This window comes from Giraffa tippelskirchi, chromosome 3 (genome assembly GCF_054371585.1).
Source record: "Giraffa tippelskirchi isolate mGirTip1 chromosome 3, T2T-mGirTip1v1.2.pri, whole genome shotgun sequence".
In the NCBI taxonomy this organism is placed as follows: Eukaryota; Metazoa; Chordata; class Mammalia; order Artiodactyla; family Giraffidae; genus Giraffa; species Giraffa tippelskirchi.
In genome coordinates, this window is record NC_137277.1 from 14,899,885 (window position 1) to 14,924,061 (window position 24,177).

Below are 24,177 nucleotides of genomic sequence, written 5' to 3' on the forward strand. Positions count from 1 at the left end.
GGAGGTGTGTGTGAGAGAGAGAAAGAGAGAGAAAAAGAGAAACAAGTAGAAATTTTGACCCAAGTTATTTATAAATTCTGAGCTCCCACTCTCCATAGCGCTCTACTTACTTATGAGCACAGCCTGATATCACTTGCTCCCCTTCAGGCTTCAGTTGTAAGCTTTCTCATGCAAGGCCCCCCTTTATTGCTTTGTTTTCTCTCTAGGGCTCACCTCGTGGCCCAACTGAGTCAGTGCAAAAGTGGGGTGGATGTAGCAAGGCTGCTGACCCTGTCCTGAAGTCCTTGACTTCTGGCATCATGGTACCCGTGATAGTCTTTCTGAGATGAGCACAGTCCCAAGATGGTTCACATGTAAACTCCAGGAACATGAAGTAGCCAAGCTCATTGTACCCTAATTTTCAGGGAGCAATGATGGTGGGGGAAGAAGAAGCATATCACATTATTTTTAAAATGTTTTATCAACCAGAGTTTTTGGTGCAGAGGTGGCCATCATTTTCCACACTGAACCCCCATGCAACAGGTGGTCTTGCTGCTGAGATAATCTGCTTTTCCTGCTATTCTCCCCATCCCTTCAGAGAGTTTTATGAGAGGATATTTACAGCTGTTTTCTGTTTGGCACATTACTACAGGAATGCCTGGTATTCCTGTGTGTCTGGGTCCTCACCTGTTACATTGGAGCACTGGGTATCAGTGCTCTCTATCAGTGAAACTGTAAAATAACATTGAGCAAATAGTAATGGGCCAAATCTGATTGAGGAATGAGGTTTGAGGGAAAGCTGAGAAGCTCATGCAATGAAAGCATGAAGGTGGCTGAGAGCATGGTGAGTTCCAGGGAGGGGTGAGGGGACCTTTCTCAGACTGCCTCCTTAGTGAGCTCAGCCTTTTTCCTCTTATCTTGCAGACCAGTTCCTCTCCCCACTCCGGGGTGTCCAGGCAGGTGCGAATCAAAGCTTCCCAGTCTGCGGGAGATGTAAATACCATTTACCAGCCCCCTGAGTCCAGGAGCAGGCACCTCTCTGTCAGTGAGTATCTCATCCTTTTTTTTCCTCTTATCTATCTGCCTATGTTTTTTTTTTTAAATATTCTTTTGAAAAATAATTATTAATTAAAAAACAACCATCAAACATTATTGACTGCTACACTGTTTGGAAAAATCTTCCATGCCTTTCTTTGGGGAAGAGAAATAGTGATATGATTGGGATGAAGTCCTGACGCTTATGCTGTCATGCTGTGGTGGGGTAATCAGGTCCTTTTCAGCAGCCCCGAAAAAGTGATCTCCTCAAACATCTGCTTGAGGACCTTCAGTGGCAGTGGACCCTCACTTCTGGCCATACTTCCCCCAAAGGACTGGGAACTTGGGGAGTTAGAAATCAGGTCCAAGTTTGAGTTTTGATATCAAGCCTCTTGCTTATGATTCCTGAGGAGTTCTGATACTTCACAGAAGATGAAGACCAACAAAACTCCTGGAGCATCTAAGTTGTCTGGGAGGACAGGAGACCACTGATGTAGTACATACAGTTGGCTCATTAGTAAGAAAGATATGTGGCTGCTGCCAGGCTTTCCTGGGAAAGAAATCTAAATCAGATCTGTGCATTACACAGGCAGTCCAGTTTTGGTCTGGATCCCTTTTTCCACATTTGAGGAGAAAGCTCTTTTTTTGAATTGTGCAATTTGTTTCAAGGGGGAAGTTGGGCCTTGCCAGCATTTGCATTGAGGTTGGTTCCCTAATGTTGCTGGAACCCCTGCTGCTGTCCATACAGGTTCTCTCTGGGCAGGTAGAATTGCATCAAACTGAACTGCTCTCTAGAGATCTGGAGCTGAGCTGGTGGCGGGGCAGGGCGGGGTGGGGGTGGGGGCATTCTGAGCATCAGTCCTGTCATGGAGCTTGTGTGGGAATGAGAAGCCTCCCTAGGGAGCAGCATAAAGATTGTGCTGCTGAGGCACTGACACTGCCTCACTGAGTAATTTCTGGAGCCCGAGCAAGCTCTGGTAGTAAGTGTTGCCAAGCTGGAAGTCCGTATATGCATTTCCTATTTCCCTAGCCTTGTGGATGGCTGGTGGTATGTTTCCAGTAAGCTGGTTGAGGGGAGAGCCAGTACCCCAGCAAGGAGACCCTATCCAGAGCGTCTCTGGCCCTGGAATCCAGGTGTCCTAGAACCTGGGTATCTCTGCCAGTTTGGCCTCTGTTCTAGAGCCCTTGTAGAGACCAAGGGGCTGGAGGGGGACAGCACTGCTCCTTTGTGGAGGAAGCAGTGAGTACTGATGCTGGGCAGTGATCTGGCCTCCTGCTCCTAAGCAAGTGCCTGTGACATGTGTGTGGAGGTGGGGGCTAAATGCTTGGCCATTGTCGTAGGGGCCCCATTTGGAATTTCCTTGTCTGAGAGTGCTGAGGAGTAAAATTTCTACAAACGAGTTCCTGTCTATATAAAGAATGGGCAACACAGCCTCCCAGCATGCACAGATCCTGGGTTCCTCCCTTCAGCCAGCACTATATCCCAGGCTCTAGGCTGGTGTGGGGGCTACAGTGGAGGCACCTGGAAGGCTGAGGGTAGTGTGGGGACACAGAGGAGGGAGAACTAGCTCTGCCTAGGACTTTGCTTTCACAAAAGAGACGGAACATCAGAGATGACAAATGAGGGGAAGATTTACTGAGCGTGAAATGGAAACAGATATTCTGGGCACAGAAAGGGGCGTCTGCCAGGCACAGTCACCAAAGAAGATGGTGACTTTTGAGAACACTAGGTGGTTCTGGATTGTGAGAGAGACTCGTAAAGCTGGGCTGTGGCAGAGGCTGTGTCTGACTAGAATGACCTGGGATGTGCATCCAGTGTGAGCTGGAAGTTTAGAGGTTATGGAGGATTTCCATAGGCCAGGATGAGGGGAGAGGGCATTTCAGTGATCTGCTGGTGGAGATCCCCCGTACCCTTCTGACTAGGCTGATGTATTTGAAGGAGAAATAGAGAAGGCTGAGAAAGGATATCTGCCATGACCAAGGAGCCTCAATTGCACATGGACTCGCTTTGTGGGCAGTGGGCAGCCGCTGGGAGTGGTGACCCCTGGTACCCATCTCTATTCTAACGCTCATCACATTACCTTATGGTATCTCTCTCCCTGTCAAACTTCATTTTTACTCATTTGTTCATTTAGGAAATAATTACGTAGAGTATCTGCTGTGCCAGAATCATGAAAATCAAAAACACAGTTCCTGTCCCTGTGGCCTTTATACACCTGTAGGAGGTCAGATCTCACTTGTCGGGACATGATTCATCTCTAATTATAGGCTGTGACCAAAAGGTGTGTGGTGGTATGAGCACATATAACTGAAGGATATGACCTGATTTCGGGACCAGTGAAGCCTCAGGCTGTGACCTAGAGCATGAATGGGAGTTACTCAAAACGACAGGGAGGAGAGTTCCTGGCTTCACTTGCAGGGCCTCAGGAAAAGGGGAGTACCATGTGTTTCAGAAACAGAAGGAAGCCCTGAGGGCTGGAGAGCTGAGAACAAGGCAAGAAGGATGGGCTGAGGCTGAGGAGGAAGGGCAGAGCCTTGTGGACTGTCAGGTAGATTTCAGTCCTGTATTGAAGGCAGTGAAAAATCCACTTCAGGATTTTTAAGTGAAGAGGAATGGGTGACGTATTCGGATTTTTATTTTGAAAAGATTTCTCTAGCTACATGAGGGGTGGAGAGCTGATCCAAGAGGGGCAAGCATGGATCCGAGGGAAAGCCATATTAGCCTATGTGGTGGTCCAGGTGAAAGAAGACAGAAACGTGGATTAGACTAGTGACGGTAGGTAAAGAGGAAGGACCAGGTGGATTTGAGACATTTAGAAGGTAAAGCCATTAGAACATGGCATTGTGGTCTGGGGACATGTTGGGGAGGTCTCTGAGATCCATTTAGGATCTGCAAGGTCAGAACTATTTTCATGATAATACTAAGACATCGATCGGCTTTTCACTTATTCTCTCACAAATAGAGGAATTTTCCAGAGATTACCTGCTTGGGGTAATATCATTGCTCTGTGGCTAATGGAATGTGTGCTTGTGTATCAGTGTGTTTTAAACTTTTTGACCCTAATTTCTAATACAGTGAATATCAATTGGTTATAACCCCCATAAATAAAAGATCTTGGGTGTCCTCAATTTTAGAAGTGAAGAAGGGTTCTAAGATCAGAAGGGTTAAGAACCACTGTGGTATTGGATTGCGTTTTCAGGTGTTGAGAGAGCAGGATGGTAAGCTACTGGTTTATGGATCTGGCAGTGCCTTTCACCAAGACAGCGATTAGAAGTAAGCCTGGTTTCAGGTGCTGAGAAAGGCATGAAATTTTCGGCAGGTTGAATTGGAGATAGATTTGAGTCAGCCAAGAGAAGACAGCAGATGGGCAGCTAACTCTGCAGATCTCTAGCTCAGAGGGGAGAAAACCAGCGGTAGAGGAGAAAAATGGATGTTGTCAAGTTGAAGCCATGGGCCCAGATGAGCATTTCTAAACAGACTCTAGAGTGAGAAGAGAAGAGGGCCTAGGACTGAGCCCTAGAAATCCAGACAGTGGCCAGTTAGAGGAGGATGAACCTGCAGAGGACACAGGAAAGGAGTGACCAGAGAAGCAGGGAGAGTAGGGCAGGGTGGGAAGGAAGCCCTCCGTGGTGCCAGCCAGGTTGGAAAGGACAGACCAAGAGTAAAAACTTGCCATTTTCATCCACACATCTGAGTGCTTGCTCTGCTTATATGGGGTAGGGCCTTCTGGAATAGAAGGAAACAGAAAGAGAGGAGTTAGGGTTTAAGCATGAGGGATAGGAGAGGTCCTAGCCATGCAAATGGGGTCAAATGAGAAACCTTAGTGATGCAACCCCCACCAAGAGGAAGGGCTCTTGGCCTTCCTTCTGCACCAACATTAACATACCTGTGCGGATTGAGCGGAAGACTGAACATGCAGGTCCTTCGGTTCCCACTGCAACATTTTCAATAATGAGGAAGTGCAGCGAAGCCCAACCCAATTTGAGACAACTTTCTTGAGATTAGTCCTTATTTTGAGTTGAGATTCTGCTTTCTCTCACTTTACCCACTGATTCTAGTACTGCTCTCTTGAGCAGCACAGATAACAGCTTTCATATGACAGTTTTTCAGATGCTTGAAACCAGGTATCATGTTCACCTTTGGTTTTGTTCCATATAATATACATACCTTGAATTCCAGTTTTTTTCAATCCAATTAGCTTTAAAAAAAACAACAACAACAAAAACAAACCACCCCAAACCAAAAATAAAACCTACTAGATAATATGTTAACCCAAAAGAGAGCCCCCTGGGGAAAATCTCCAGATAAGGCAAATGGAATTTCCCTGTGTGAAGATTTCCTTCCTTGTGTCCTTGCTGCTGGAGATTCTACCCACCTTTGAAACTGAGAGCTCAGCACTGTTTCTTCCACAACATAATCAGGCGATGCCCTTAAGCCCTCAAGTAAAGGACCCATCCCTGCCACATCTGACTCTCGTTTGGCCTAGCACATCTTAATTGCCTTTGTCTCTGTTCTCATTCCATCTTGCTCCTCTTCTTGCCACTGCGACCCTCAGTGGGCAAGCCAGATTGCAACCCCTCAGGAATGGGTAGCTGTTGAGTAGAGGCAATCAGTTCTTTTTCAAAGGGTTTGGCCATGAAAGGAAAAAAAAAGAGATGGGCTAGTGGCTTAAGGGAGTGGCAGAAATAAGGTCAGGCTATTTTTAGGCTAGAGATCTGAGCTTGTTTATGAAGGGAGGCACAGAGACAGCTGAAAAGGAGATTGGAGGCAGTGAAGAGGGGACCCTAGGGTCCCCTGGGGTCCTGCTAGGGGTCAACGGGGGAGTCCAGGCAGAGGGCTTATAGTGCCTGGGTAAGGAGGAAGGCAGCCCTCGTCCTCAGAGAGGAGAGGTGGAAAAACAGCAGTGTTGAAAGGATGAGATGCCTTATAGTGACACCTAGACAAGAACGAGTTAGAGCGCTGCGCACAGTGCAGACCTCCAGCCCTGGTACCGCTCTGCAGGAGTGAACTGCAGAGGCAGTGACCACAAACACAGAAGCAAAATGGTCAGCTTCCTTCACTTCCACGAGTTTTTTCTCCTTGCTTAAAATTCTGCAATACTAGATGAGACCAGAAACTGTGTAGTGGTAGTAGCAACTTCAAAATAAAATGGGAGGTTTGAAAGTTGAAACATAGGATGTTCTCAGGGTCTTATGGGATGACAATATTGAGAAGCTCTGTTCTGTACAGCCTGGTCCAGTGTGAGGAAGTGGGGATATATTGGTTAAGATTTTCCACTGATGAAGAAAAAAAAGATTGGATTCCTCTCCTCAGCAGCCCCCCAAGAGAGAACAGGGTTTAGAGAAAATAGTTGATGGCCAAAACCAGCTATCTCTTTGTACTTGTAGTGACCTGCACATTAACACTGACCCAAAGCCCTAGAACTCCCTGTGGCGGCAACTTCCTGACTGCATCAACTTCCTGACAGCAGTCTCCTATGAGAAGGGCTCAAGTCTGGGAGCCTCTCTTTCAGCTTTGAGTCAAAGAACAGAGCAAAAGACTCAGCCATATCCTGGGGGAAGAGTTTTGCTCCAGCTCTGCTGCCCTGGATCGGGAAGGAATGGGGCCAGCCGGCAGCGTGAACCCCTGTGTGGAGAGGCTCCGTGGGAAGCTGCGGCCACCCTGAACACAGGATTATCAGTCTGTTCTTTTGTTTCAGCTGATGATGACAGGGGGCCCCTTGGCACGAGTGGCCTGAGGAGACTAGAGCAGGAGCAGGCTGGAGTGCCAGGGGAGGGTGGCCCAGAGAAGCCGCTCTCCCTGCCGCGCCTGCTGGGACCTGGGTTGACTGCATCCGGCATGGCACTGTGCTCTTGCTGTCTGGCTCTGCAGTCTCGCTGGTAAACACATGAGCATCAGTGAGTCTCCGTGGTCAGTATCTTGTCCTGCTTACTCTGTCTCACTCATCCTCAGCAGCTGTTGTGTGTTTCATTAGCCCCTAATTTCTGAAATGATGATAAAAACAAAACTGAAAATGCTCTGGAGCAGTTCTGCCAACTCCTGATTTTTCCATTCACTTCCTCTGATAGCCATTGGTTTGGGGAGACTTCCCTTTCCTGCCCCAAGCTGTGGGCCTGTGCACAATAGCCCCTGGCCCACTGCCCATCAGATAACAAGGCTGGCTCTCGGCAGGCAGCAATGTGTATTGGAAAAAGTGAAAGTCTCTGGCTGGAAATAAAAGCTCAGAAACCCTCTGCTGTTTTCCCCCAGCCCCTCCTGGGTCTATAGTGCTGGCCTCATGTGAGCTAGTCGCATCCCACCTGCAGAACCAGGGGAGAGTTCAGTGGTAGCTGGTGGAGGAGAGAGAATGGGTGTCGAGGGGCCGTGGATCTTTTGTCCCAGGAGGTCTCACTGTAGACACTCTGTGTGACAGACTGAGGATACTTCAGCCTATCTTGGGGTAGTTTGGACCAATGTGTGGGATTTCATCAGTAAGTAAGAGTTTTTCTTTCTGTATAATCATAAGAGACATCTTTTGTTTGTTTCAGGTCAAATATGTAATACCTTTTCACTCCAGAATATATTGGTCAGGGTTGAGTTGCACAGAACAGAATCCACTCTGACTAGTTTCAGGAAGAAGGCATTTAAAGCACATTCTGGCTTATAAAATCACAAAGAGTGAGAAACAGACTCAATAAGTCTAAAAATGCTACAGAGCTCCTCTTCCTCCTGTAATGAGGAAACCACCAGATCCAGAATCAGGGCCCCTCTGCTCTGTCTGCACACCACTTACATGGGGATCCCTGCACCTGTGTCTTGACATAAGGAAAACTGGAAACTACAGATGAGGCCTCTGCTAACGCTGCAGCAGAAAAACCAAGGCTTCCGGGACCGTGCCCAGAAACAGCAGGAATTTCAGGAAGCCATCTAAATTTACACAAATGCATCGACTGGCTGAACCTAAAGGAGGTCTTAGAATTAATAGCTTTTAGCTGATTAACCGGAGAAGGCAATGGCAACCAACTCCAGGACTCTTGCCTGGAAAATCCCATAGACGGAGGAGCCTGGTGGGCTGCCGTCTGTGTGGTCGCACAGAGTCGGACATGACTGAAGCAACTTAGCAGCAGCAGCAGCAGTAGCTGCTTAACTTCTGAAGTACAGGAAGGCACCCTGGAAGGGCAGAATGTATCTTGAGTCTAACCCATTATCTCCGCCACGTATAGTGAAGGAAACAAATGGAATTCTACCGTGTAGGTGTGTGCCTGTGCTACCACATTTCATTTATAATTTCCAAAATAAGCACTAAGGTAGATTGTTCTTCCCATTTTCATAAGTGCGGAAATTTAGGTGAGAGTTTAAATCATTCAGCTAATAAGTGACAAAGCCTGTTCTGAACCTCTGCACATCTGATTTTCAAGCTTAGGCTTTTCTCACTATACCATGCTTACCTCTTCAGGCTGCTTCTGCTGCTGACGAATTGTTGCCAACATAGGGATTGGATTTCCATAGGACTTGTGGGCTACTAGAATGTTATCCAAGGCCGGAAGTGGGGAGCAGGCACTTGGCTAATGTTTGTACACCAAGTGTTAAAAAAGTGAACTGTGCTTCGGGGCATGGTAAGGCTTAAGAAAACCATCTTTTTTCCATGGTTACACTGGAATTTTGTGGTACAGTGGGGAGGGAAATGACTGGCTGCCTGGATCTTTGACATCTGACCCTCTGAAAAATGGAGTAGCTTTCTTATTCCCGTTTGATTTCCTCTTACCTCCATCTTGTTGTTGCCTTTGAGCCCTCCGTTGGCCAGAGGGCATCTTGCATCCAGCTCACAAGAGACCATGGACAGAACAGCTCTGAATCTGAGTGGCATAAAATGTGGCCCTGTGTTTCTCTTGTGCTGTCAAGGAATCCCCATATTAGCCTTGCTCCTGCTCCTTGAAGAAAGGCAGTCGCGTTCCCCCATGGGTGGAATCCCCCCAGCTCCTCTGTTTGGATTCCTTCTGGGAAATGTATGGCCTGGCCAGCTTGGGGAGAAGTTTTGCTTTCCATCTCTGTGTTGAACGGTATGCCTGCCCTTTCTGGAGATAAATTACAGTCTCAGAATGCCCTTGTCCGAACTGTACTGGGAGTCACAAAGGCTGTTTTCTGGCTGCAGCACCACCGTTGAGTCACTATATGACTTTGGGCCTTGGCTTCCCCTTCTGCACACAGTGGATGAAGATAGTGCACCTTCACTGTAGGAATGTTGTGAGAATTAAAGGCAAAGTAACAGAGGATAAAAAAGAAAAGGAGGACTTTCCTGGTGGTCCAGTGGTTAAGACTCTGTGCTTTCACTACAGGTGGTGTGGGTTTGATCCCTCGTCAGGAAACCAAGATCCCACATGCTATGCTGGTGACCAGAAAAAAAGAAAAAGAAAATAACTGATTTCATTGCTCTGTTAGTTGATGGCACAGTATCTCTAAATTTCTACTCTGAGCAGCATCAATTTCAGCCAGGGCTTAGAAAGCTTGAGCAGACTCTTTCTTCCATGGGTTGTTTGAGATTATTTGAAAGGCATGGTTTAGATACCTCCTTATCTCAGAATTGGTAGCTGTGAGTGAGGTGTTGAAAGTGGAAATCCAGCATAATTCTATACCTGTTTTCAGAGCAGTTTGGTTTCTAGCCTCTGCTTTAGAGTCAAGTGGGGAAGCCAGGCTACTGAGAGTCTCAGGTGCTTCCCGCCTGAGATACCTAATCCAAGTGGTTCTTGGAGAAAATACGAGTTGATGCCTCCAACAAGAGATTGGAATACCAACTCCTCTTGGTGGCGAATTCATTAAAATATCTTCCCTACAAACTGAATGATCCATATATTCTGAATGACTGACTTCGTGTAGAAGAATGAAAGAATCACTTCTTTGAAGGACTTCGAAAAGAGTAGTTTTAAACTCCTCAAAGACTGTCTTTCAAAGAGCAAGCCTACCACCATTCTTTGACTTTTCTCTTAAGGAGTTTTCTTCCTTCTTGGGGTCCTTGGATTAGGGGGAGAAGCTGCCTGGTTCAGGAAGTTTCCCTGAACCCCAGCACTTTGTTAGGAGGAGGCCCGCCCTCTCTTCCAGGAAGTTCAGAGAGCCAAACAGGCTCTCCACCACCAAGCAGACGCTGGGTCCAAGCTGGCTCCGTGTCTGCTTCTCTCAGGCTGCGGGTCCTGGGCTCTCCCATCAAGGGTCTTGTTTCTGTGCTCTAGGCTCTCAGAACCCCGGCCGAAGCTCGCCTCCCCCTGGCTACGTGCCTGAGCGGCAGCAGCGCATCGCCCGGCAGGGCTCCTACACCAGCATCAACAGCGAGGGGGAGTTCATACCGGAGACCAGCGAGCAGTGCGTGAGTATAGTCTGGGTTATGTAGAGGGTGTGTGCTTTGGGAGGCGTCCAACCGAGCTTATAACGGGGTCCTCAGTGGGCACGGTGTGCAGGTGAGGGGCTTGAGTCTCAGCCAGGAGCTCTTTTGTAAACCAGGCCTGCCCAGATATGGATGTTTCCTCTAAGGGGCAAATATCAATTCCTACCAAAGACAGGGCTTTCCTGATAGCTCAGTTGGTAAAGAATTCGCCTGCAATGCAGGAGACCCCAGTTCGATTCCTGGATCAGGAAGATCCACTGAAGAAGGGTAGGCTACCCACTCCAGTATTCTTGGGCTTCCCTTGTGGCTCAGCTGGTAAAGAATCTACTTGAAATGTGGGAGCCCTGGGTTCGATCCCTGGGTTGGGAAGATCCCCTGGAGAAGGGAAAGGCTACCCACTCCAGTATTCTGGCCTGGAGAGTTCCATGGACTGTATAGTCCATGGGGTCACAAAGAGTCGGACACGACTGAGTGACTTTCACTTTCTCCAAAGACAGGATCTAAGCTACCTAGCCTTCTCGGTGCTAGATGTGCTTTTGACAGCTTTTCCCTCTTCTGTGGTCCTCTCACTGGTCTCACACAAACTGTAGAACACCACTCTGCTGTTTGTGTACTTCCTTACAACCACCTGTCCTTTCAGCAGAGTTTTAACATATGACCAGTCCTAAACACAACAGATTTTTTTTTTCTTTTCTATCAACCAGCTTTTAGTTTTGCTATTGCTTTATGAAAGGTAGGGAATATACCAGTCCAAAGTAGGACTGGCTACTTTGGGTGAACTTTTATGATAGTAGACAACTGTATTAGTTATCTCTTGCTATATAAAACAACCACAGGCTTAGCAGCACAAACAGCAGACATTTATTATTTTACAGTTTTCTGGGGTCTAAGATCCAGGCACGACTTGGTTGCATTCTCTGCTCAGGGTCGCACAAGGCTGCAATCAAGTGTCAGCCAGGCTGTGTTTCTTCCTGAAGCTTGGGGTTCCCTTCTAGGTCCACATGGTTGTTGGTCAGTGTCTTGTGGTTGTAGGATTGTGGCCCTTATTTTCTTGCTGGCTGTCAGCCAGGGGCCCCTCTGAGTTCTTGGAAGCCACCTGCAGTTCCCTGTGGTGTGGCCCTCTCACTTTCAGGGTACCAGGAGAGTCTCTTGCTCCAGTCTACAAAGATGGAGTGTCATGTAGTATAACACAATTATGGGCATGAATATCCCATCCACTTTACCGTGGTCTGTCGACTAGAAGTGAATTACAAGTTCTACCTATATTCAAGTGAGGGGTTATGAAAGACTGTGACTCATTGAGGGGTGGGGCAGTCATCTTAGGGTGTGTTCACCACAGTAGCTTACCCATTTTGATGGCTAGCTTTTTAAACTTGTGGCTCACTTGGTGAAAATGTCATTTTGGCTTAGTGAACTCAGCAAGAATGAGATCTCTGGCTTCATTCTGACGTTTTTTCAATGAGCTTGCTTTGATTGCAAAGAAAAAGATACATCTTCTAAACTTTTGGAATTTGATCTTGAAAGGGGAAATTTCTTAAAGGTGAAAGCATCCAGTAGAAGGCCAGCACCAACACATGGGGGATTTTACCAAAAAAACTGATTCTTACAACTTTTCCTAAAACTGATTCTTATGACTTTTCCAGCATTGTTTCAATTGTACAGGCTATGAGAAGCATTTTTACACTGCTTCTGCTCTCTTCTGTAGTCCTGCCTTCCAGATAAATGTATGTTTAGAACAGTGACCTAGAGTACTTTTATCTGCAGAGTCCCCTCTTGGTTATCTTACTGACCATCCTTTCCTTTTTCTCTAACCAGAGTGCTTCCGGACATCAGCTGTACGAGGGGTAACTTGGGTGTAAAACCTCAGAGGTTGTTAATGAGTTTGATTGCCTTTGCTCTCTATCCTTGCCCATGGTCCTACATCCTGGTCCTTTTACTTCTTTACGTTACCTTCACGGCCCTGGAAGGCATGGGAGTGTTAGACTTGTAGTGAGGAGAGGCCTTTAGGAAGAGGCCATGGAAGGTGGCAGCGGGGGAATGACTAGGTCCTTCCTCAGTGCCTGCCTCTTTAGTGGAAGAGAATTGCTGCTGGTAATGGGCCATTCAAGATAAATCTACTCAACAGAGACCAAAATAGCATGGTATGTAGTGAAAGAATATCCAACTAGGACTTTCTTGAAAAGTGAAACTAAGATAAGTTTGTTTCATTTTTTCTTTAATCAGATTTGAGTAATGGTTGCATCTATTTGCTAATTTTCAGAATGAACAAAGCATGTTTCAGGCTAGGTTTTTTTTTTTTTGGCTTGATTTTTCCAACAAAATTTTGCTAACGCAGCATAACTTCCTTCCCTTTGACTTCTGCAGCACTGTCATAAAGAGGGTTTTTTTTTTTGGCTGCGGGGCATATGGGATAATAGTTCCACTGGGGATCGAACCCATGCCCCTTGCAGCGAAAGCATGGAGTCTTAACCACAGGACCACCAGGGCAAGTCCCTAAAAGAGGGTCCTTTTTTTTTTTAAACAGAAACCTTCACAGGGTTCCGTGTGTTTTCCAATGGCCTCTCTTGAACCTTTAGTATTCTTCCTCCTTCATCACACCTGTCATGTTGTTTTTCTTGCTCATTCTCTCTTCTGTTATCTGATCTAACTTTGCCAAATATGTACTTTCTGGATTGGGAGCAGTTCTTTCCCATGTTGGTTTTATCCACTTGGGGAAATTCTATCTCCTTAGCAAGATTTGGGCGATTTTACTTTGCAATTAATTTGCCTTGATTGGCAGTTTAAAAAAAATCACATATGACAATATACGGGTGAAATTATGGGTGAGATAGTCTCCAGCATTAAATGGGAAGAGGTCATATGACTTGGAAACCAATTTTATGAAAGTTGTTCATGGATTTTCATAGTTCTGATACTCTGCTTCCCTATGTAATGCTTGACTTTGGATCTCAGATAATGAATTCTCTGACAGTGAACACTCCCCTTCACTGCCCCCTGCCCCCAGGCAAAATGAAGGGAGATCAGTTGGAGAAAAGGCTAATCTGGAGGCTTTTTGTTACTGCATTTGACCAAGGGGCAGAGAAACATTTCAACTCACATAGATACCTGTTGCCCCTGCCTGAGAACCAGGAACTGGGAAACTTGTATTCTGTGTCAGTTGTGCATGGACTTGTTTCATGACTTCAGACAATACTCCTCCCCTTTCTAGACCTGCAGTGGCTCATCTGTGAAACGAGGACACTCTCTGTCTTTGTAAATTATAAATTATGGAGTGTAAACAGAAACATCACCGTCCCACCCACACGCACTGGAAGCCTCTGCAGGGTAGTACCGTCTCCAGCACCAGGCTCCAGCATTCACAAGCCAAGAAAATGCCAACCAGAGAAGCAGCGTCTCTGCTTTGCTCTCCTGGCAGAGCGCCTTGGGATGCCAGCCAGGCATTTTTCTCACTCCTGGAAACTTGCCTTTCAGACTGTGGGGGAGAACGGTACCTGCCTAACCATTCTTCCCACTGCCCAGGCAGAGAAAGGGCACTTTTATATTTTGGGAAAAAAAAAAGGACCTTTTGCTGGTCTTGGCTGGGTACCTGGCTGGGGCTGGGACTGGGGCTTTACTGTATGCCTTGCCTTACAGATGCTGGATCCTCTGAGCAGTGCTGAAAACTCTTTGTCGGGAAGCTGCCAGTCCTTGGACAGGTCAGCAGACAGGTAGGGGACTGTGGCTGGTTCGGGGGTTGGTGCACAGGCATTTTTGGAACTGATGAGCTGAGGACATGGAGTTAGCTAATGTGTGTGTCCCTGAACTAGACACTGGTCTGCACGCCCATGACTAGAACCTCATGCTTTTGGGAAAGAAACCTCTTGCTAGCATTCCGAGCCCTCTCCTTAATTTTCCAAACACCAGGAGAATGTTCTGTTTGTATAATTAGATGGATGTAATAGGTCATAATAGCAGCTCACATGGATAAATGCTTGCTCCGTTGTTTCCAGCACTTTTTATGTGTTTTGACTTCCCACATAATACATGCTGCCCTTGTATCCCTGGCCTCATTGCTGAGGTCTGGACTGAGAAGCAGTCGGCCATCAGTGTTTTGGGGACAAAACTGAATTATCACCTGTAGATTTACTTTCATTTTTTTCTTTGCTCCAAGTGTTTCTGGTGGAATAAGAAACTGGGATATAAAAACCAGAAAACAAAATAATCCAGACTGCCTAGCTTACCACACTGCCTGCTTGGTGTGTAATGTTACACACCAGCTGTGTTCTTACTACACTTTGGGAGGGAACAAGTGCTGTCCTTTACACACCCCATAGTCTGTGGAGCTGGTTCGTCAGTCAGCAGGGGTGTTTAGAGATGGCTTTGGCATTGTTCCAGCCAGTCTCTCTCCTTGACCTCATCATGCCCAGGAGCACATTTTGACCATGTCTGGCTGGGCTTAGGGCTGTGGTCAGAGGCTACCAAACAGTTTGGAAGATTTTCTTCTCTTGGTGGGACTGATTAATTGTTCACACGGGTAATCACCTTGTGACCCTGGCCAGATCAGTACTGTGTCTCTTCTAACAGACCTGTACTCTGGTGAGTGTGGTCTCTCTCCAGGCATCATAGAACACAGTCACAGTTGCTTATTGGCATCCAATTTGCAGCCTTATTTTAGGCTTTCCAAGCAGAAGAGCAAGAAGGCACTGGTAATAGTGCCAGAGTTGTTGCTGCAAACTGAGGGCTCTTCCAGGACAGGGAATGACTGTGGCTTTGAACTCTCTTCTGAGTTTTGTGGCTATGCTGCTGGGGGAGGGGAAGTGTGGGACAGGACCACAGAAAGTCTGGCAGTTGGGAAGTAGAGGACAGTCTCTGCACCACTGCCTTGAGAGTTTCTGAGTTTTGATCTTCTCCAAAGGCACTCATACATGAGGGAAAAGGACCATTCAGGTGGAGGCTGGTAAAGATGACTGTCTTGATTCTTGAGTTTTGCCTCTGGCCCTCCAGTGGTTTGTTTTCATCTCCCTGGGAGTCAGACTCAGTGACCTGGACTTCCTTCCTCGGGGCCCAGCATAACCGAAGGTCAGAGCTTTCATCTTCCCTTCATGGGACCTGGAGCCATATAGACCCAACTCCAACAAATGTTAGTCAGATAGCTTTGGACAAGTCCATTAACATCTGTGTTCCTCAGTTTTCCGTATCTGTAAGAGGGGATAGTGGTGATTAGTCTGAAAGGAAGATCCTGGATGTTATTACTGTTTTTATGACTGCCCTGAGCAAGGGATCATTTGCAGTTCTTCCCGTTACCAGAGTGGGAGGAGAGGGTAAGATACAGCACTCTGCCCCACAGTGGAGGTCGGTAGCACTGGAGGGCCTCATTATGCAGGGTCCTGTCAGATGTGGGCCTCAGACTAGTGAAGAGAAAGGAAGCTTAGGAAAGATCTGCTTCTCTTGAACTCGGCTTCCTACCATATAATGACATGTGTGGGAAGGAGTCAGAAAAAGCAGTGTGTCTGAGTATCCTGCCCTCTGACCTGGTGAGCTGCTTTGGAGGGACCCTGAAGTCTTCTGTGTGATTCATTTTGTTTTTCTAGCCCATCCTTCCGGAAATCACGAATGTCCCGAGCCCAGAGCTTCCCAGACAACAGACAGGAATTCTCGGGTGAGTTCTCCAGAGCCTGGGTGAGCCCTGCAAGGTGTCCAGGTGGGGCTGCGGGCAGTCTGCCCTGGACAGCTCGGGGGAGGAGAAGCCAGGGCTGTATTTAATCTTCCTGGGGCCTGCTGCTCTGAGGTCTCAGGTGACTTGGAGGCTCACCTGGATCACTCACCTGGGCCTGTCGAGAAGCCAGTGACCCCTCTCTCTTCCTCAGAGCGGGAGACTCAGCTCTATGACAAAGGGGTCAAAGGTGGGACCTACCCCCGGCGCTACCATGTGTCCGTGCACCACAAGGACTACAGCGATGGTGAGTGTGCCTCCACGCTGCCCCCTGCTGGCCATCTCAGGAGGGCTGGTGAGAGCTTTGCCAGGAAAAGTTACTGGGAGGGGGTGGCCCAGGCACTCCAGGCTGAACGTTTCCTTTATTCCTGAGGAACTGCATCCAGGCTTGAGGCAGTAGAGTCAGGGTTTTTTAAAAAAAGGAGGATGGTATTGCAGATGGATACTGCCTGCAGGAAATCAGTCCTTTGTCTGAGGGCACGGTGTGCTCCAGGCGCCAACTCTCCACTGCCCTCTTCTGCCTCAGGCAGCAAACGGAATGGAGCTTCCACAGAGGTATAGGATTAAGATGCCAAGGAAAACAGAGAGCGGCCATGGATTGGCCCCACGGGTGTTGTGGGGCATGAGGGCCAGCCCTGCGCTTTCCCTTTGGCTGGGTTTCCCTAAACCCCCTGGCTGCTTGCTGATTCCTGCTTTTGTCCTGATTCTCAGGATTCTTGAGACATCAGCCATTCTGGCCAGAGTTGGGCGGGAGGGAAGAGAGGATGGACTGGAGCTGGTATTATGACCCGGTTGACACATTCTGCCTTGTAATCAGGGCTCTGACTTGCTCTACCCTGGCCCCTGCACCCCTTCAGGCAGAAGAACATTTCCCCGAATACGGCGTCATCAAGGCAACCTGTTCACCCTGGTGCCCTCCAGCCGCTCCCTGAGCACAAATGGCGAGAACATGGGCCTGGCGGTGCAGTACCTGGACCCCCGAGGGCGCCTGCGGAGCGCCGACAGCGAGAACGCCCTCTCTGTGCAGGAGAGGAATGTGCCCACCAAGTGTGAGGAGTGGGCCCTGGTCGGGGAGGGCCTGCCTGGGGGATGCTCAGGGCGGGTGCGCCAGCGGGTCCACTGGACTATTGGGCTCAGCAGGTGGCTGCCCTGGCCCATCCGTACCCAGGGGAAGAGCCTGAGGGGAGCAGCAGATCCCCTGGACCTTAGTCCTCACTCCACTGTTGTGTGATGAGCCGCTCCTCTCTGCCCTTGAGTTTCTCCATGTTTAAATTGAAGAGCAATCTCCTTAATCCCTGACATAATGAGCTATCTGGGGGCCTTGGAAGTCTGAAGGTGTTTTGTCAGTTCAGATAAGCATTTAACCGTGATTTTAGCCAGTCCCCTGCTTCTCAGGGCGTGGGCCTTGAGGTCTGGTTGCCCAGGGCCCTGAGCCTATTCCAGGTGAGGGTGGAGATGCTGTGCTGAGGTGTGATGATGCCGGGCGAGGGGCAGCCTGGGCCTTTGGACAGTGAGGCGGGCTGTCAGGAAATAAGTGCATGAACTCTAATGCTCTTTCCTCCTGTTCTCCTGTAGCTCCCAGTGCCCCCATTAATTGGCGCCGGGGGAAGCTCCTAGGCCAGGGCGCCTTTGGCAGGGTTTATTTGTGCTATGACGTGGACACAGGACGAGAACTTGCTTCCAAGCAGGTGCAGTTTGACCCAGACAGTCCCGAGACAAGCAAGGTACTGCCTTCCCTACGATCTGACTTCCAATTCCTCCTTCTCAACAAAATGCCTGTCTTGTTGCACAGACTAATTGCTTGAGATGCTACAGGTTGTTTGTCCCATCATTCTTCCTCCCAAGCTCCTTTACCACCTATCCCGGTCCTAGGGAGAGATTAGTTGGTGTCAAAGTACCTAGCCACCCAGACTGGTTTGGTTGGCTAGTGCCACAGCGAGCAGCTCCTGCCTCCGACCCCCGACCTCAGCAGACAGATGCTGCTCTCTCCCAGCCCCCGAGCCAGGAAGGAGCCTGTCTTTGGAGCTTAGCTTTGGCTGTAGCCTTCACTCCAGTTTGAGTGGACAAATTGAGCAGTTATCTGAGCTCCTTAGCTGCACCCACAAACCCATCTCCCACCCCACCGTCTGCTGTCTTCCAGCGTGGGAGTGCCCTGTCCCACAGCTTAGCCAACATTGTGGGCAAGGGCCAGACAGTTGAGACATTCCCCCTTTTCTCCAGCTGAAGTTCCCAAGGCAGATGGGCTCCTCTGAGGCCACTGACTAGGGCAAGCTGAGCTGATGCCAGGCAGGTAGAACCGAGGCCTGCAAGCCTCGGTGACCACTGGGCCCCTTCCCAGGAGGTGAGTGCTCTGGAGTGCGAGATCCAGTTGCTGAAGAACTTGCAGCATGAGCGCATAGTGCAGTACTATGGCTGCCTGCGGGACCGCGCCGAGAAGACTCTGACCATCTTCATGGAGTACATGCCAGGGGTATGTGCCCCGTGACGCAGGCGGACACGCATGAGAGGGACTGTCATGGCACTGGGGCTGTGGAGGAGGGGTCCCTTTGACATGAGTCTGGTTACCTGAGACTCCAGAGGCTCCGGGGGAAAGGCGAGGCAGGGGCAGGACGTGGAGTCAGTAGGCCCTGCCTCTGGCTGCAGTGATGGTGTGCGGTGAGAATTGTCCCAGGCTCCCCTGACCTGAGGCTCTGTCCAGTAGGTACTGCCTTTACCTGGAGCACACGGACTTCCCTTCTGGGTTTGGGTCACCCTGGCATGAGGGAAGGGCTGTCCCTTACTTTTCTCCAAGCTGCCTGACAGCCCTGAGCCAAGTGCCTGGCCCATCACAAATGGGGACCAGACCTCACTCCCTTGCTGAACACTGGGGGCTGGAAATAGCCTTGCCCCCTTCCCTCCGCCTTCCTGCAGTGACCCCTCTGACTCCTGTGGCTTTAGGGTTCAGTGAAAGACCAGCTGAAGGCCTACGGCGCTCTGACAGAGAGCGTGACCCGGAAGTACACCCGGCAGATACTGGAAGGCATGTCCTACTTGCACAGCAACATGATTGTTCACCGGGACATCAAGGGTGAGCAGGGGAGGCTATGGGCTCCCTGTAACCTGGGAACTCGGGGACTCTCCACCTGGTTGTTGTGAACTTTCTGAAAAGTGAAACCCTAATGGCTTCCTTGGGGGACTGGTGTGAAGATGAGTTAAGTGATTTGGGGAAACACAGCGAAGGGCTCTGCAGGTGCTGGCTGTGGTGATGACTGTTCGCTGCTCTAGGGCAGATGCCTCCCACCACTAGCCTGTTTGCTCTGTGCAGTTCAGCTCTAGCTCATGAGGCCCCCATCTTACCCAGCAGCCCTTTGGACTGGGAGGGAGGGACAGAAGGAGGATGGTAGCAAGTGCCAAGGGTCCAGGGTTGCAGCCTCTGCCCTTTCATGCCTTAGGAGCCAACATCCTGCGAGACTCTGCTGGGAATGTGAAGCTGGGGGACTTTGGGGCCAGCAAGCGCCTGCAAACCATCTGCATGTCCGGCACAGGCATGCGCTCAGTCACTGGCACTCCCTACTGGATGAGCCCCGAGGTGATCAGCGGTGAGGGCTATGGAAGGAAGGCAGACGTGTGGTGAGTGTGCTGGGGACATGCTGGGATCCCCATCTCCCAGTCTGGGCTATAGTGGCTCCAACTTAGAAATGGGGCTGAGGGCTCTGCAGTGTGGCAAAAGTGAAGATTGGCCTCTGGCCAGCAAGGCTAGGTTGCAGGCTCCATGTGGGCAGGGGTGGTAGTGCCTGCAGCAGTACACACAGCAGATGTGTTGTGTTTTCACTCTGAACAGCAACTGTTTGTTATTGCTGAGAACTTAGGCCATGGAAAACATCTTTGGGGTGTTTGCTAAATCCTTGAAAGAGCTCGGATCCCATCTGAAGGCCTGGATGGGTCTCTAAGCAATAGTAGTAGGCTTCGGCTCCCTCTCCTAGTGGTCAGATGGCCTGCAGCTGCTCTAATTTTGTGTCCGTCCTCTGAAAGGGCCTGAAAGTTATGAGAGCATCACTTCCTCTTAGAATGTTATTGTGGGGGGCAGAATAGTGGTCCCTGAAGATGTCCATGTCCTAATCCCAAAAGGATGAGTAAGTGTTACCTAATGTGACAGTAGGGCCTTGGCAGACGTGATTTTTAAGAATTTTGAAATGGGGAGATGATCCTGGACTATCCAAATGGACCCAGTATACTCACAAAGGTCCTTATAAAAGAGAGGCAGGAGATTAGAGTGAGTAGTAAGAGGTGTGACAAAGGATACAAGAGGTTGGAGTGAGACAAGAAAGGAGCCATGAGCCGAGAACGCAGGCAGCCTCTTGGAAGAGGCCAGGAACGGGCTTTCCCCTGAGAGCCTCCACAAGGAACTGTCCCAACTGGCACATTGACTTCAGCCCAGTGAGACTGCCCTTAGACGTCTGACCTCCATAGCAGTAACACACCTAGGCTGCTTTTTTATGCCACTGGGTTCGTGGTCACTGTTAGAGCAGCAGTAGGAAACCAGTACCGTTATTTCAGAGCGCTTTCTGCACATGCTCAGTGGTTCCCCCTGATATCAGGAAGCAGCCGGGTGGGTGCAGGTTGATGAAGCCCATGTGGATGAAGTTGACGGGGCTGTGAAACCTCTTCTGGCCGTGGGGGCCCTCTTCAGGGGTGTTAGCCCTCAGCCTGGCCCATCCTGCCTCAGTGTGTTTCAAGAAAGGCACCTCCTTTCACAGCTGTGTGCAGGGCGGCTGGGAGCTTGGGGCTGGCTGCGGGGTGACGGGGTTCTCTCTCTCTCCAGGAGCCTGGGCTGCACGGTGGTGGAGATGCTGACAGAGAAACCACCTTGGGCAGAGTATGAAGCCATGGCCGCCATTTTCAAGATCGCCACCCAGCCCACCAACCCTCAGCTGCCCTCCCACATCTCTGAGCACGGCCGGGACTTCCTGAGGCGCATTTTTGTGGAGGCCCGCCAGAGACCTTCGGCCGAGGAGCTGCTCACACACCACTTTGCACAGCTCGTGTACTGAGCTCTCAAGGCCACACTGCTGCCAGCCGCCCCTTCAGCAAAGTTGCTGCTTCTCCCGGGCAGGGCCATGGACCATGGAGCTGAGTCCAGCCAGCGTTGTCTGTGCCCTTTTGCTGCTGGGGCCCGGGGCCAGGGAGGGCGGCTGCAGCCTCACGGACTGGGAGCCCCCAGCCTGCCAGACCCGAAGCGCCAGCATCCTCAGCTCAGCCTGGAGGGGAAGGAGCTGGAACAGTGTGCGAGGCACCCAGGGCCCCATCCTCGGGGCTGTGTCTTGACATGGCCATCAGCACCAGACAGCAGAGAGTCTGGGGCACAGGATGGACACAAGGGTCTGAATAGTGTTACTTTCATTCAGAGTGTTACTTTGTTTCTCCTTCCCATGTCTGGAGACCACCAGGGCATCTCTGGGCTGGATGAGCCCACCCAAGCCTGAGGTAAAGCCCAGCACCCCACAGCCAATGGAGAGCAGAGGCCTGGGCGGCCCTCTCCCTGGAGTCCCAGGCCAGCTTTGCCAGTCCCTGTCCTTTACCAAAGATGAATGAAGCAACTGTTTTGCTGCCTTATTCAGGGAAGGAGGAGCCTGTTCTGCCTGCCCCCATGACCCTGCCCCCCCACACACACCCTCAAGCAGGGGCCTGAGATGTGGAACTGCCCCCACTGAGGGGAGACCCAGTTTTGTCAATGCAATTGTCTGTGTTTTACAAGTTGGAGTCACTCTTATGCTGTACCCAGTTTCTAAACTGGAGACTTTGTGCCCTCTGGGCTCTGAGTACCCCTGCTGTGGGCTGGGGCCTTGGGCCAGATTGGAAAGAGCTGAGGGTCATGGCCCCAGGTCTTGTGCTCCTGGCTGGCACCTGTTCCCCCACCGGAGCAGAGAAGACAGACAATACGGTGAGGGCATCTGAGCCGGCTGGCTACCCTGAGCGGAGCGTTCTGCAGAGCCAGGGAGTTGTATCAGGCTGTCTGCGGGTTGTGACCTGCTAGGCCAGAGCTCTGCCTGGTAGAAGGGAGAGCCTGTGTGATGCCACCACCTGTGTCCGGAACCTCCAGCTCTGTTCCTCCGTGGCCAGCCTCGCCCATCCCCATGAGGTCTCAGCCTCTTTCCCTTCTCGCTCCCCTGGGGGAGGAATGGCAGCAGGGGTCAGGGAGCCAGTATCTTCAAGCAGCTTAGAGTCGGCCTTATTTACCTCAGCCTGGGTGCTGGTCCTTTCTTCCGGCCCCTCCCCTCCAAAATGTGCCTATTGCTAGAGCTCCTCCCTCTCAACACCCAGTTTCCTTGGGAGTTGTTGTTAAAAGAGAGAAAAAAAAAAAAAGCCAGTGCCCAGGGATGGGTGTCTCCAAAGGAGCTGGGGATTCGCGCCAGGCAGCTCATTGCCAGCCATGCCCACTCCCCCACGGGCACCAGAACAAGCCAAAGCCTTCGTTGTATGTTGACGATGCACTTTTATGAATGTAGTTTCTATCGCTGTTTTTAGCCTTTTCACATCATGTAATGTGAGGCCTTGTACTTGTTAATTTATATCTCAGATCATATTTGATGGTTTTTATATATATCAATTCTAGACTGTTACAGGTGATGGACGCCTCAAGAGAGAGAAGAGCAAACGAAAGCAGCTGGTTTTGCAGGAATGTGTGTTGCACGGTGCCAGTTGGGCCTGGGCCCCTGTTTCCATCCTTGCCCCCCAGGGGCCTCCGTCAGGCACCCCAGCCGGGCCCTCTGAAGACAGTGAGCATATGCTCCTGCTTCCACCTCGGCTCTTGCCCAGGGAGGGGACCGGCCCCTTGTCTCGACCAAAGCTGCCAATTGGCAGCTCGGCCTCTCCAGAACCCCATCCTGATGGCTGTAGCATTCTTCTTGGGCCCACACCCCAATCCCCAGTCCCCAACCCCAACAGGAAAGTGGTGCCAGTGCCAGATGAGACGACTCTGTGTCCCAGGTTCAGGCTCTCACAGAGCCCCACCCCCGGGGTCTTACCTCACAGGGAATATGTTTTTAAAAATGAATCTGCCAACAAGTCAACAAATCCTACGCTCCAAAAAAACAAGACCCTGATTTTTTTTTTTTTGTGCCAAAAACTGTGGACATGCTGGCTCAGCATCCTCAGGACCAAGCTGTTGCTTAATTTTAATTTATTGTTTTTTTTTTATTAAATAATCCAGATGAAAAGTTGTGGGGCCTAGGATGGCCTGGCCCAAAGGATCTGAAGGGCCGTCTCCTAGCACCCCCAGGCTGGCTGTGGGAAGGGCCATGCCACCATTTGCTTATCATTCCGTGGGGTATGTCGGCCTTGGCCAACCCAACATGGAGAGGCCAGGGCTGGGGACAGTCCACTCTCCACTGCCCTCCTGCCCACCCCAGCTCTGTGTGTCTGAATTGTGGATCGTGCAGAAGAACCTGCAGCCATAGTTATTTGACTATATCTTGACCGAGGGCTTGCAGTGCAAAGCCAGGCCAGTGTCGTGCATTACTTACAATAAAAGGGATCATTTATACCCAAGGGGTCCTGTGGCAATGCTTTTGGTTGTGGGGTGGAGGCAGTGTTTCCCTGGGAGAAGCCAGGTTATGCTGCCTGTCAACAAGCTTGTGTCCCTCAGCAGAACTTGAAATGACTCCCAGAGGGGTCCTGGTTGGTGGGACTTGGCTGGTACCACTGCTAGCTCAGAGGTGGCACCCTCTCTTCCTAAATCCTCAAGAGATCTACTGAGGGTGGTCCTACCACAGCTGACTTCCTGAGGTGACACTGTCAGCTCACCCAACTTGAGTGTCACCGTGGCTCAGTTCCCAGGACTTCTGTGGCATCCACTAGTCCTCCCAGCCCCGGGAAGTCCTTGCCGGCCGGAGTCACATCCTTGCAGGGCAGGTACCACCACGAGCCACCTCTGGTAGCTCCTCTTGGGTGATCTGATGCTCTTGCTTAGCTCTGAGCAGAGGAAGGCCATCCTCGTCCCCAGCTGAGGCCTCTGGTGCAGAAGTTCGAGCTGCCCTGAGAGGCTCTCTGCATTCCCCTCGTGCTCTGAGGACCCAGGCTCAGAGTGCCAACTCTGCTTCCTGTTAGCTGTCACTTCTAAGGGCAACACAGCACAGT

General features: G+C 50.1%; 1 protein-coding gene across 4 annotated transcripts in view; it reads left to right on the forward strand.

Annotated features, from left to right (window-relative positions):
- The window catches only part of MAP3K3 (mitogen-activated protein kinase kinase kinase 3), a 59,054-nt gene extending 35,465 nt beyond the window's left edge, over positions 1–23,589 (forward strand). For 2 of the 4 annotated variants that reach the window (XM_081576656.1, XM_081576659.1), the window contains 11 exons: positions 904–1,024; positions 10,219–10,352; positions 14,004–14,077; positions 15,941–16,008; positions 16,217–16,309; positions 16,920–17,111; positions 17,638–17,786; positions 18,401–18,532; positions 19,000–19,129; positions 19,494–19,671; positions 20,864–23,589. In XM_081576656.1, the coding sequence (XP_081432782.1) occupies positions 904–1,024; positions 10,219–10,352; positions 14,004–14,077; positions 15,941–16,008; positions 16,217–16,309; positions 16,920–17,111; positions 17,638–17,786; positions 18,401–18,532; positions 19,000–19,129; positions 19,494–19,671; positions 20,864–21,092 (1,500 nt within the window). In that variant the 3' untranslated portion in view covers positions 21,093–23,589. The remainder of the gene's footprint in view (positions 1–903; positions 1,025–10,218; positions 10,353–14,003; positions 14,078–15,940; positions 16,009–16,216; positions 16,310–16,919; positions 17,112–17,637; positions 17,787–18,400; positions 18,533–18,999; positions 19,130–19,493; positions 19,672–20,863) is intronic. The other 2 variants (XM_081576658.1, XM_081576660.1) reach the window with 1 other exon arrangement.
- Positions 23,590–24,177: the final 588 nt, after the last annotated feature.